Source organism: Erpetoichthys calabaricus, chromosome 13, assembly GCF_900747795.2.
Source record: "Erpetoichthys calabaricus chromosome 13, fErpCal1.3, whole genome shotgun sequence".
Classification (NCBI taxonomy): domain Eukaryota; kingdom Metazoa; phylum Chordata; class Cladistia; order Polypteriformes; family Polypteridae; genus Erpetoichthys; species Erpetoichthys calabaricus.
The window spans coordinates 82,803,375-82,817,706 of record NC_041406.2 but is presented as its reverse complement, the minus strand read 5'-3'; the positions used below and the strand labels follow the sequence as shown (position 1 = coordinate 82,817,706).

General features: G+C 35.5%; 1 protein-coding gene across 4 annotated transcripts in view; it reads left to right on the top strand.

Moving 5' to 3' along the window:
* Positions 1 to 14,332, top strand: part of agmo (alkylglycerol monooxygenase) — a 278,974-nt gene that overhangs the window by 145,201 nt on the left and 119,441 nt on the right. For all 4 annotated transcript variants that reach the window (XM_051935716.1, XM_051935717.1, XM_028817173.2 and 1 more), the window contains one exon: positions 14,107 to 14,173. In XM_051935716.1, coding sequence (XP_051791676.1) covers positions 14,107 to 14,173 — 67 coding nt within the window. The remainder of the gene's footprint in view (positions 1 to 14,106; positions 14,174 to 14,332) is intronic.

Sequence of the window (14,332 nt, the reverse complement as noted above, 5' to 3'; positions counted from 1 at the left end):
ACCACTTTTTTGTCCAGTGCCTCTTGACTCACCAGTATAAGAAAACCCCCAAAAATGAAATATTGTTTGACTCATTTTGATATCTACTTGTGCAAGCTGTCAGTTTTTTGGGAGTGCCCCCCTATTTTTGGCCATCCAGACTCGAAAAATCCTCCTTTTCAAGCCATGTTTGGATCATATTTTGTGCGGGAAGTTAACCTTTATGATAAATTGTAAACCAATGGGGGTCTTCAGCAAAAATGATTAAAAGGATTGCAGAGCTTCCTAAGAAATCCAGTGTCCTGTTTTCAAATCTCAAGCATACTTATTGCTTGTATGAAATTTTCACATTCCCTTTGTGTTTACAAGTGTTTTCCTCCCTAATTCCTAAAGCTTGCAGGTTAAGTTAATTGGCAATTCCAATTCCAAATTTGAGTTAGTCTATGCTTGAGTGGGCCCAGGGTTGCTTCCTGACTTGGACCTGATACTGCCAGGAAATGCCCCAGTGCTCCATTACCCTGAATTTGATTAAAAGGTTTAAAAATGTTATTGTTATTAATATATCAGATCCATTACAAAACTATTATTTTTTTCAACATCTGTGTAATACGTACACTTGAATTAAACTACAAATATCTTAGAAAACATATTTAGAATAAACTCTTCAGTTTATGTCAGTTCAGTTTATTTTTGTTTATCATTCTTCACTAAGTGCATGTTCAGACTGCTTGTACAAGTTTCCAACAATGACAAAAATAATAATAAGCTGGAGGCAGTGACTTAAAACCAGAAAGGCTTTATTTTAAGCAGTTCTCGTTTCTGGGTTTCTGCTCCTTGACTTGTGCTCTGTATTATGATGTTTCTTTCTTGACCTAATGGTTCACCTTTTGGGCTATGTTGTCTTTTTCACTAGCATAATCTTGCCTTCCTGTCATCAAGTCTGTCCAGAAGTCTTTTGGTCATTACAAGACAAATAAAGAACCAACTGGTCTTGATGGAGTACATTTACTGCATAATAATCTTTGACTAGCAACATAATGAGATTGGTGGAGTAAGAGACAGGCAGCATGTGAGTGGAAGGCCTGGAACAAAGATCAGTGTAATATCAAACACACAACTAGCATGCTTTGCTAGTTTTCATCTTGCATTCTGAGCAGTCTTTTCATTCCAAAGTTAATTTTGAATCCATTTAGACATAATTGCCTTACTGAACATTGGAAGTAAATCACCCACAGCAAAAGTATTGTAACTTTGTAAGAGCTGCCATTAATTGTGTGCCAAGTGAGAAACATTCATTACATTATAATCATTACTGTCAGCATTATCAAACAATATGATTTATATAAATCTAATTACCATTGGTTATCTATATAGTTCTTTATTGTAGAAATTTAGATTATATTAATGAAACAGTGCAATGTATTTAAAAAAATACACATTTTTTGCATTAATTGTAAATCTTTTAAGGAAGCAAGAGTTTCTATTACTTTTGCTGTTTTATTTTTTAAGATTTTGCGATGAGTTATACTCCTATGGTTTGAGACATACTGAAAACACAGTGGGAATTAAGTACTGTAACTTTATTTATCATTTAATTTATCAATCAGATAACCACTTCTGGCAAATGGTCAACAATTAAAAGAAACATAAGAATGGCATTTTGGTTGAAGTTTATTTTTATGTTTCCAACACTTACTCAAGTTTTACTCCTGGAAGAAAAAGGTTTTCTCCTTAATACAGCTTGCTGTTCTTCCAGAATGAAATCGCTTTATATTTTAAATTACTATGCATAGTATTTTTAAAGTTTAGTCAGTAGATTATTTATATCTATAATAATCCAAAGTATATTATAGTACTTCCTTTATTCTTTAAGATTATTAAACCAGAATGTCTGTTGTATAAACTAGTTTAATTATATTTGACATTGTTATTACTGTATTTATATATAATCATTAAACCAAACTGTAAACAGTACCTGAATGTGACCTACAGGACTCACAACACAAACTCATTATGATGGTTAAAACATTCTAATTTTTAATATGTATAAAATAAAGTAATATGTTGTACTGACTTCATTTATGCTGTGCTTGTTAGCAAATGCATTTCCATAAATTGATCATGCACATATTTCCACAAACATATATTAATTTATGATTTTCAGCACAAATTAACTGTACAGTTGAACGGAATCCCACTTTAGACCACTCATTTGAGCATGCAAGGTTTTGGGGCAAACAACAGGTGAAATATTCCAGTTTATGTCAAATTTAATGTATTAGTGATGGCGCAAAAGGGACTGTAGCACTTTTACAAATTTGAACTTAATCTTCTAATCCTAAAACAACTTTATAGTTACAAAAAATATGAAGTGGTATTCAAATCACTTTCTCCATAATTACAATACGAATACAGTATACAGTATGGAATTTCAAAAATATAGTACATTCCAAACGCAATACATTTAGTCAGCTTTGAAGGCAAATTTATCATAGTAATTACTTAAATAAAGTCATACAATGTAACCAATTTTTCTTTGTTAGAGTTAGAGTTTACAACAACAACAACTTATTTCTTGTATAGCCCAAAATCACACAAGGAATGCCTCACAGTTTAGCTTCTGTGACTACTGTATACTTGTTGAAAATCTGACCTGAAGTTTTGACTTGTACTCAAAATACACAAATTCTATCTTTCTTCCCTAAATTCATATGCCACATTTTGTGAACTTAGGAACAGTGATTTGATTGTTGTTGGTATTGCCTGCAAAAAACAAAGTTGAATATTTACAATTCACCCAAAACCTAATCACCTCTTTAGACTAGCAGGTTCCAGTTCTCCACAACATTTCATAAGAATCAGTTCATTCATTCTTAAATTACAATGTCCGCAAAGTTTTAAAAATACACTACTATCTAGGGCTCTTGGGATATCAACACTGCTTTTCTATTTATTTTTGTTTGGTAAATTTTTTCATGAAAATAATAATTCCTTCTTATATGAAATATGGAGAAAGCAAAAAAAAAGTTAAAAAAAAGTTTAAAAATTGTGTAAATTGAAAAAAAAAAAGAGCAATGTACAAAGTGGTGAACTCTGAAAGCTTATGCTAAAATAAACAGAGTAACATCGGATTTGACGTTTCAGTAAACCCTGAAATATACTGTATGTTTTATGGTAAAGCCTGAAAGGGCTTGCTTCGTTCATCTACTCCCACCTGGTTAAATGTAATTACCCACCTGCTCAAGTAAAAACCTGAGGGCTTTAATTTCAGAAAAAGATCAGAAAGGAAATATTATGGTGCCTTTATGTCCCTATTTTTTTAAATATGCCTTGATCATCCATATCACATTATGATCGTTTGGCCATTTTGAAAGTAAGAAAGCAACAGAGAATTAGATAGATAGATAGATAGATAGATAGATAGATAGATAGATAGATAGATAGATAGATAGATAGATAGATAGATAGATAGATAGATAGATAGATAGATAGATAGATAGATAGCAAGTATACACTTAAAAATAATTAAAAATAACAGGATAAAATCTGAACAAAAACATGGTCAGGTACCTGTAAACCATGACCAGAAAATATCTAAGCACAGAACACTACTATCAAAATCAAAGATGGATTAAGAACCTGAAAATCTAGTTTAAAAGTAATGATCCAGAATTGTGAGTTACAATAATTAAAATGTAGTAGTTTAAAACACAAAGATCTCCTTCAACAGTTAATTGCAACAACACTTAGACCATGCTATGTAATCTTGTCTTGATGTGGTGCTAGTACGCTACGACCTGCAGTACACTGCAGAAACAAGATAGAGAAGAGGGAGATAGCAATAGGCTGTGTTCTACATTTCCCTCTGACAGAACCAAAATGAAAACAAAAGAACTTTAAACCCCTAAAAAACCAGTGTTCCTTCTTTTCTCTGTGTTATATTTTGCATTAATTTTTAAAATGCACATAAACACAGCATAAGTAATTTTTTTTCATCATTTTAAGTCCAAATAAGGTGGATAAGGCTAGGAAGCTTTGTTGGGCTGAATGGTTTCTTCTTGTCTAGATTGTTTTAATATTCTAATATATTCTGATATTCTAACATACAATTTTAATTTTAAAGGTTATCAAACTATTATCAAACTACTCATGCCAGCAAATAAACATGTTTCCCAGTCTGCATATTAAAAATTAATATTTCATGCATTCCCGCAATTGCCATTACAAAGTGAACTCTGGCCACATATATGACTTTAAATCATTTATTTAAAGTAATTGCACAGATATGATCAAACATAATGTGTTGTAAATTTGACGGCTCATAAAAATGCTTACAGGTACATGTCAATATCCTTCACAGTAATTCTAAAGACTGGGTAATCTGCATGTTCACTTATGAAGGAACTAAACTGAATTCTATTAGTACCTTATAGCCCTTAGGTTACCAGAATTTGCCAAATGCAAAAACAAACACTATGCAGTATCACATACTTAAAATGAGATATAACCTTGTAAATGTGTAAATTTAAGCAGACAGTGATCCTTAGTAGAATATTCCTTTTTTGGTGTGTGTGTGGGTAGTTTGTGGTTGGATGGTGAAATGAAAACCTGCATTTAATAAAAAATAATGAGAGATTAAAAAAAAAAAAGGCAAATAGAAGCACAGATGCATACTTTCCTTTTAGTCAGTGGTCATATCAGTTTTATAGTTTTAGAAGGCAAAGAAAAAAGAACAAAGCATGGCTTCATTTACCAGAATCTGCATGTGCGTGTGAGCTTCTGTGCCTGTTTGGATGTTATAGGGAAGTCTATTAAACATTTCTCCATTTACATGAGCTATTAGTATTGTAATCATTAAATATTTGTTATATTGTTGCTATTATTGCACAAAAAATAAATAATAAAATAGGTAACAGCTCAGTTCAATGAAAATAGATACCAGTTCATTCACCTAACATCAGCTTATCACTTTCTAGTTGTATTCACATTATGTGTACTAAAGAAGGGTGGTACTTTCAACCACAGTTCAAGATAGCGTGTTTCATATATGTATATTTCTCTGTGGAAAATATTTTTTGTAGTAGTTTGAAATTTTTTTGACAAAGTTCTTGTTTTAACAGCTCATACCATATTATTATTCGAGTACTATTTTAAAAGTATTTGTTAGATATTGTTTTAGTCTTCATTTCCTTAAGGTTATCAGTCTTTTCACACAGCTTATTTCTTCATGTCATGGAGAAGGTCTAGTAGTTTTTCTCCATGTTTTTAGTAATGTTAATGTATGTCCTTCTTGTTATCTAGATATCAAAACTGCAAATGTTATTATCCTGACCACCACATACGTATCTCTTTTGTTTCCTTACAAACACCTGAGGCATCACTTGAGGCTGATTTATTTTTAGTTTTTCATATTATTAATCAAATGCTTTGCATGTTCGGTACTCTGTAACTGGGAGAACATGCAAACTCCACACAGGGAGGACCCGGGAAGTGAACCCAGGCCCCCAGGTCTCCCAACTGCGAGGCAGCAGTGCTACCCACTGCGCCACCGTGTCGCCATGTGTCAACATAAACCCATAAATTCCCTAACTTCAGAGTTTGCTCCCTGTAGGACAGTGTCTCCCATTTTATAATTGCTGTTCGTGTTGCCCACCTGTAGCACTTTGGATTTTTCTATATTAAACTGCATTCTCTAAGTGTTTACCCAATTCTGAAAGTTGTCCAGGTATTTTTTAATTCTTTTTGCTGCCCCCTCAGTGTTTGCCTTCAATTTCCAGGTGGCTGCAGCTATTATAACCTCATTGAACCCAAACATCAATAGATTAAAAACCAAATCCAATATAATATCAATAAATACTCCATTAAGTCAGAATTGCCTTTTAATTAATTCCCCAGTGCATCTCTGTCTTGTGTCAGCTCCCTCACCAATCTCTCATATACTGTATACTTAACAAGGCTGAGACCCTGGCAAAAGCTGTCCACTCACAACTCCCTTTCCTGTCCTTCCCTTGGTGTTCACTTGGACATGCTGTCCCTGAATCCATGTTTCTGCTGTGACTTGACCCTGGCAAAAGCTGTCCACTCACAACTCCCTTTCTGGTGTCCTTCCCTTGGTGTTCACTTGGACATGCTGTCCCTGAATCCATCTTTCTGCTGTGACTTTTGGTGCCTCTGGGATCCCTAGGAACCCACAATCACTCCTGCTCTCCATTGTGTAGCAGAAGCAATCTGGTCCTTTCCTGGAGTGCCTCTCACCATGCTCCTCTGCTGGGTTTCCCTGTATTGTTTCCACCCACACCAACAAACCCAAACTGCACTGTTTTTATGTCTGAAAATTGCCACTGCCATGGACCCTTTCCTCACTTTACCACACTGCCATTCCTCCAATTTTAGCATCATCTACAAAATTAACAAGTTTACTAACCATACTGGAATACATGTCATCGATATAAATCAGAAAAGTAATGTTCTAATGACAGTCCCCTGAGGGACTCAACTGATGACCTCTCTCCATGTGGAGCATGTTCCTCCTGTCTATATTTGTTGTCTCCTGCCGAATAACCAACTAGAAATCCAGTTTTGTCAATTACCTCTGATGCCTACAGATTCTAGTTTTACTAATGATACAAGCTACTGTAGGCTTTAGTGGTTCTTAAGAATTGCTGAATCTTCTTGCAAAAATGTATGAGAAATTTACCACTGTATATTTTGAGTATTTTTTTTTATTTAAAAGTGGGGAAAATAAATCAATACAATTCAGAGTATGTAAATGGATTTATAATAACACTCTTTATACATAAATAGAGAAATAAATAAATAAATGTACCCTGAAATTGACTGGTGTCCTGCAATAGGTTAGTTAAACTAAATCTAAGAAAAAGATAAAAATAAAATATACAAAATTAAATAAAACAAAAACACATGCACAGCTTTAGTTTTTCACTAGTTTGCAGACTCAACACATTTTGTCAAGCTGTAAGCTGTTGTTCAGTAGAGACACCCCCAACTTAGTAATTGTACGAGGAACTTACTAATTCATTGCCAAATGACCTTTACAGACCATAAAAGACTTGTCAAAAACAACATTCTACTCACATATATAGACCGATTAAATCTCTATCATTGCATTCAACAACTGTTTTATTTTCAAAAAAAGGATTTCTCACTACTATGAGAAGTGACAGGTAAATTATTGTCAACAAAACTTAAACACCTGAGAAGTCAAGTTAAATATTTTTCATTTGTGATCTGCTATAAATAAGGCATTTCAAATAAAGGTTTTATTGCCCTCCACATTTGAAGTTCAGGCTTTTGAATTATTTACAATAGGGCAAAAGAATACCAGTAGCACATCACAACTGGCATCAAACGACATGAGCACCCTGTAATTTGGTTTCAGTGTGTGCTGCTGGATCAGTTGTTGTGAATAGTGTGTTGCACTCACAATTACATGCTCTCACCAATAAAAAGGCTGAAATTATGTAAGGAATCAGTTGTCTTGTATCTTACATATCTGTATTGTACTCTGGAGATCAATAAACAGCAGTTTTGAAAGTGACCCAACACTCTTGTTACACCACTCATACTGAGACGTGGCATCATGGTTTACCATTTGTGAAAACTCATCAGCTTCATGTGCTTCATTATCACTAGAAGTAAAATGCTGTTATGGGCCATATCTGAAGAAATTTCACTATTATGACAAAGTTCTTTTACTTTTCATCACATTTTCAGCTTTCTTGTAGCTGCAAACACTGTGGCAACAGCCATCCTTCCTCTCTACCTACAATTAACTGAAGAAGCGTAAACATGTGGATGATGATATGCATGAGAAAAGTGATGGACAAGTAATGTCAAGGATAAGAGTAAGGAGGTTAAAGTGAACTCAATTAGGCCAGTGAAGTGGCAGGGATATTTGTTTGAAAAACTAAGAAAAAAATATTTTTTAATATGTCTTGGTTAATTTCAGTCTGCACATAAGTCCAACTGTGGCTGCCAAGGTAGGTTTGCCCCCACCCCGCCAGCAGCTGTATGATTACAATAAATTAATAGAGGTGCACATATGAACCCTGAAAGAAAAAAAATGTACAAACAAATAAAGTGGTGATACAGTCATATGAAAAAGTTTGGGAACCCCTCTTAATTCTTTGTATTTTTGTTTATCATTGGCTGAGCTTTCAAAGTAGCAGCTTCCTTTTAATATTTGACATGCCTTATGGAAACAGTAGTATTTCAGCAGTGGCATTAAGTTTATTGGATTAACAGAAAATATGCAATATGCATCATAACATATGCATATGCATAAATTTGGGCACCCCAACAGATATATTACATCAATACTTAGTTGAGCCTCCTTTTGCAAATATAATAGCCTCTAGACACCTCCTATAGCCTTTGATGAGTGTCTAGATTCTGGATGGAGGTATTTTTGACCATTCTTCCATACAAAATCTCTCCAGTTCAGTTAAATTTGATGGCTGCCGAGCATGGACAGCCCACTTCAAATCATCCCATAGATTTTCGATGATATTCAAGTCAGGGGACTATGATGGCCATTCCAGAACACTGTACTTCTCCCTCTGCATGAATGCCTTTGTAGATTTTGAACTGTGTTTTGGGTCATTGTCTTCTTGGAATATCCAACCCCTGTATAACTTCAACTTTGTGACTGATGCTTGAACATTATCCTGAAGAATTTGTTGATACTGGGTTGAATTCATCCAACCCTCGACTTTAACAAGGGCCCCAGTCCCTGAACTAGCCACACAGCCCCACAGCATGATGGAACCTCCACCAAATTTGACAGTAGGTAGCAGGTGTTTTTCTTGGAATGCAGTGTTCTTCTTCCGCCACGCAAAGCGCTTTTTGTTATGACCAAATAACTCAATTTTTGTCTCATCAGTCCAAAGCACTTTGTTCCAAAATTAATCTGGCTTGTCTAAATGAGCTTTTGCATACAACAAGCGACTCTGTTTGTGTTGTGAGTACAGAAAGAGCTTCTTTCTCATCACCCTGCCATACAGATGTTCTTTGTGCAAATTGCGCTGAATTGTAGAATGATGTACAGATACACCATCTGCAGCAAGATGTTCTTGCAGGTCTTTGGAGGTGATCTATGGGTTTTCTGTAACCATTCTCACAATCCTGCACATATGCCGCTCCTGTATTTTTCTTGGCCTACCAGACCTGAGTTTAACAGCAACTGTGCCTGTGGCCTTCCATTTCCTGATTATATCCTTACAGTTGAAACTGACAGTTTAAACTTCTGAGATAGCTTTTTGTAGCCATCCCCTAAACCATGATACTGATCAATCTTTGTTTTCAGATCATTTGAGAGTTGCTTTGAGAATCCCATGCTGTCACTCTTCAGAGGAGAGTCAAAGGGAAGCACAACTTGCAATTGACCACCTTAAATACCTTTTCTCATGAATGGACACATCTGTCTATGAAGTTCAAGGCTCAACGAGCTAATCCAACCAATTTGATGTTGCAAGTAATCAGTATTGAGCAGTTTCATGCATTCAAATCAGCAAAATTACAGTACCCACATTTTTGCACAGCCAGTTTTTCACATTTGATTTAATGTCATACAACTAAATACCGCTTCACTAAAAATTTTTGTTCAGAAAACACCCCAGTACTCAGATGTTCCTAGGAAATGAAAGACATACCAGTGTTATCTTTTTTGTTGAAAGTAGAGTAAATTATTATACAAGCTGAAAGGGGTTCCCAAACTTTTTCATATGACTGTTGTATTATCGTAGTATTTTCCTCTACTTACCCTTTACCTGTTTTCTCAAGGGTAAGTGTACTTGTCAAGTTCGTTATCGGGTTGGTCTACTGTTGCACTTTAAGATGAACACACACATACATAGCTATACGCATACACACAGACCCTAACCACAACAGTGCCCTATGAATGACACACATACGCTGATTAGCCTTTAGCACTTTAAACCACACAAGTACTTTAGGAATAACACAGTCTGTCACTCAGCACTTCAAGAGACTTACTAATTATCGGCACAAACAACATACAATGTTTTAATGATATCTCAGACCTAAATATTACTTTTGGTTTACAGGAATACATTTAAACATACAAAGGCTCAGCATCCTTGACTATAGTCCATTTATCAGCCAAGAATATCTTACTTTACGTACTATTCCCTACTATTGTGTGGAGCTCTCACTCGCAGCCTTAATAAACCTCACAGCACAGAGGTAATGGCAAATCTCTAGCTGCACCAGGTGCTCTAACTTATTATTACTTCAATCACTCTATAGACCTTAAGACAAAGCATAGAAAGTTAAAAGCAGCATAGTATTTATTACAAGAATAATAATAATACCAGTGGAACAAAGAATAATAAAAAAAAGGTACTGATAGAAAAGTCTGGATATATATAGTCTTTAGAAAGCTTACGAAAAAAAGTAGAGATGACAAGGAATCAGTGATGTCAAGGATGAATGTCCCAGGCGGTGTTTGATTTAACAGTCGATGTTCATGAAAATGCTGTTAACTGACGATCGGATTAAAATTGGTCATACGTGTCTTTGTTTTCTTCTCTGACGTTGCTCTTCAATCATCGTCGCTGTTTCTCTTCTTCTGACGTTGCTTTCAATGAGGCATATTTATTATAAAATGTCATGCCGTGGTTTCACAACACATAATTGTTGCATGCATCTGATTGGCTGGCTGTCAATATGATGGATGAATTTTGCTCAAACTCTTTAATCTATCTTTTCCCAGATAATAAAGTTTTTTGATATTGCCTAAAACATCGCCATGTCATTTTCCCAGGCTGTAAACCAAATTGTTGTCCCAGATGTCTATCCTTAAAGTAATCAATATCCTGAGATATTGGCTCTGTCTTTCCTTTCCTAGGCAAAAAAAAAAAACATTTTAGCACTATGCTGTGAACAACTGTTATAAAAGTGAGGTGTAAGGGAAGAGGATATGCCTTTTTTATTATAATGTCTACAAAAGTTGTTAATTTACTTTGCCTTCATGCTTTCCTATCCATATGCCATCTTAATGTATTGTTAAATTTCACACCAACCAAACCACTACTTATTAAAAACAGACATGAAATATGTTCTATCATTAGTTAGCCAGATGATTCATGTAGATTATCAACTTTGTTGAAATGCAGAATGCAAGGTTGACAGGAAGTGCAGTAGTGAATCTGAAATGGTGTGTTTTAGAATGTGAAAACGAGTTAATATCATTCTTTCCCTTTTGAAATAATTTATACCAGAAAAGATTAATTTCAAATATTCAACAGTTCAGATATTCTATTCTAGTTTGTACTAAACTTGATTAATTTATGGGATTTAATTTGACTTTCAGTCTTAATCTGTTTATGGAGCGTGATAACACACAAGCACTTCTTTTCAATAAGAATTCATCCCAGTTGTGTATCTCACATTAGTGCTTATGTTGTCCAGATCTGGCACCATTGAAATTTGAAAGGAAAAGAGTGTCAGCATTCCTGGGAAAAATCAGTCTGGATTCTGCCCATTGTGATCTAAAAGCACAGCTCACACTGAGAATCTAGATTAGATTAAATTAGATTAGATTAGATTAGATGGAACTGTATCCTCACCTCCCACCAATGTCTATTCTAGAAGAAATATTAATCAGTCTTGAGGACTCAGACAGCATTTCTATAATATATAAAACAATTTCAAAGTCTCTTCCTTTTAAAGATCCCTGAGTACAGTAGGAAAAAGATCTGTGGAGTGGAAGGCAGTCACGCACAGAATTCACTCTAGCTCCATATGTGCAAAGCATTCAATTATTCAACTTAAAATCTATCTCATTTAAAATTGTCCAAAATGTTTCCAAGGCAAGATCCAACTTGCAAGCATTGCAATCGAGCTCCAGCCTCACTAGGCCAGACATTTTGGGCGTGTACCAAATTAACATCATTCTGGACAAAAATTTTTAAATGTTTGTCAGACGGCCTTGGTGTCACAACCACTCTTAACCTATTAACAGCTGTGTTTGGTGTACTCCCAGATGGACTTAAAATGGAGAAGGACAAACAAACTGTATTTGCCTTTACTTCACTACTAGCATGTAGAGTTTTCTTGCTCAAATGGAAGAATCCTAGCCCACTTCTTTTAAGTCAGTGGGTAACTGATGTTATATACTATTTCAAATTGGAAAAAAATCTAATTCTCACTCCTTTCCTTGAACAGTGACCAGACATAGAGGCTTTTTGGTGTGGCAAAAGTCAGTAACTGGTTCCATAGTTTTGCTGATGTTAAGATGCAGACAATTCTCTTTGCATGAAGAAACAAACTTATCCACCTGACTCCTATACCATGTTTCATCCCCTTTATCAGTACACCCTATAAGAGCAGAATCATCTTAGAATTTTTGCAAGTGACATGACCTGGTGTTATGTTTATAGTCTGAGGTGTACAGAGTGGGGAGAAAAGGAGACAGGACTGTTTCTTCTGGTGTTCCAGTGTTGCTCACATCTGTATCAGAAACACAGTCCTTGAGTCTCACAAACTGTGGTCTGCCTGACAGATAGTTCATTATCCCTGACACCATAGGCTCATCCACTTGCATATCTCTGAGTTTACCTCTTAGCAGGGATGACTGGATGGTATTTAAGGTGCTGGAGAAAAACATAATCCTCACAGTGTTGCCAGCTTTGTCCAGGTGGGAATAAGCTTTGTGGAGCAGATAAATAAATCCATCCTCCGCTCCAATCTTTGTCCGAAAGGCAAACTGCAGTGGATGCAGGTGATCTATCCCATGAGGACTCATATAGTCCAGGACCGGTCTGTCAAAAGTCTTCATGATGTAAGACGTAAGTGCCACTGGTCTGTAGTCATTAGGTGAAGAGGCGCCTGCCTTATTTAGAACAGGAACAATGCAGGATGTTTTCCACAGCAGAGGCACTTTCTGAAGCCTTAGAGACAGTCTGAACAGTTGACAGAGGGCACCACAAAGTAGATCAGCACAGGCCTTACGAACTAAGGACTGACACCATCTGGTCCCGCAGCTTTTCCTGTGTATAGCTTCCTCAGTTGCCTCTTTACTTTGTCTTCAGTTATTGACAGTCTACACAGATGGTCAGAGGTGGACCTGTCACTGGCCATTCCAGTTGACAAGGTAGGAGTTGTTGATGTACTAGGGATAGTTTGGGGAGGCTGGTCATTGGAAGATTGTGGCAGTTGGAGGGCAAATCTATTAAAAAATTGGTTCAAGGTGTTAGCTTTGTCCATATTCCTTTCTAGCACATGAGCTCTGGATTGCGTAAGTCCCATAATTATATCCAATCCATTCCAGACATCCTTCATGTTCTTCTGAATGAGTTTGTTTTCTATTTTAGCTTTGTTAGCTTCCTTTTCTGTACTCATATTTTTCTTTAGTACATGCTGTATGTCCTTCAGAGCTACTTTGTCACCAGATTTAAATGGTCTCTTTTTCTTATTCAGGAGACTTTTTAGCTCTGTAGTAATCCATGGCTTGCTGTTTGGAAAGCAACACACTGTCTTTGTGGGTACAACTGTGTCAACATAGACGTTAACATAGTCTGTGATGCAATCCCTCGATATTGTTCCCATGTGACTCACACATCATTTTCCAGTCTGTCATTTGGAAGCAGTCATTCAGAGCGATTTTAGCCTACAGGCTCCACTTCCTCTCTGTTCTAGTGGTAACAGGTTGCAGTCTAATAAAACACTTGTAGCTGGGAATAAGAGAAATCAGTTTGTGGTCAGATTTGCCTAAAGCATCCAGTAAATTACACTTAAAGGCACCTTTAACATTTGAATACAGCAAATCCAGCTTGTTATTTCGTCAAGTGGAACTGGTCACATACCGATAAAAATTTGACATCTCACTGTATAATGCAAAAGACATTATACCTTTATATGAATGTAGTATTAGTATGAATTAACTCAACTAATATGATATACAGTCAGAATTTTATGTTCAGTATTACAAAAGGTTGTTTCTTAACCTAGTAGAATAATTTTTATTTCTGATTTCTAATAATTTTATGTTTAATGAAGTAGAAATATTCTTTATTTACAATGTTTCTGTTTTCCAGTTACTGTATACAGTCTATTGTTATAAATAATCTTTCTATTTATTAACAGACTGTGGGAAACCTTGGGCCTCTTGAATTTGTTATAAACACTCCAAGCCACCACAGGGTACATCATGGTATGTAAACGGATGCTAGAGTATGTACTGTGTTGAATGTACTGTACATTTTATTTAGGAAATAAATGTGTGTTTTAAATAAAATATGAGAGGAAAACCTTTTCATATAATCAAGATGTTGACATTTTTTGTATGCAGGAACTAATGAAAAACAGACTA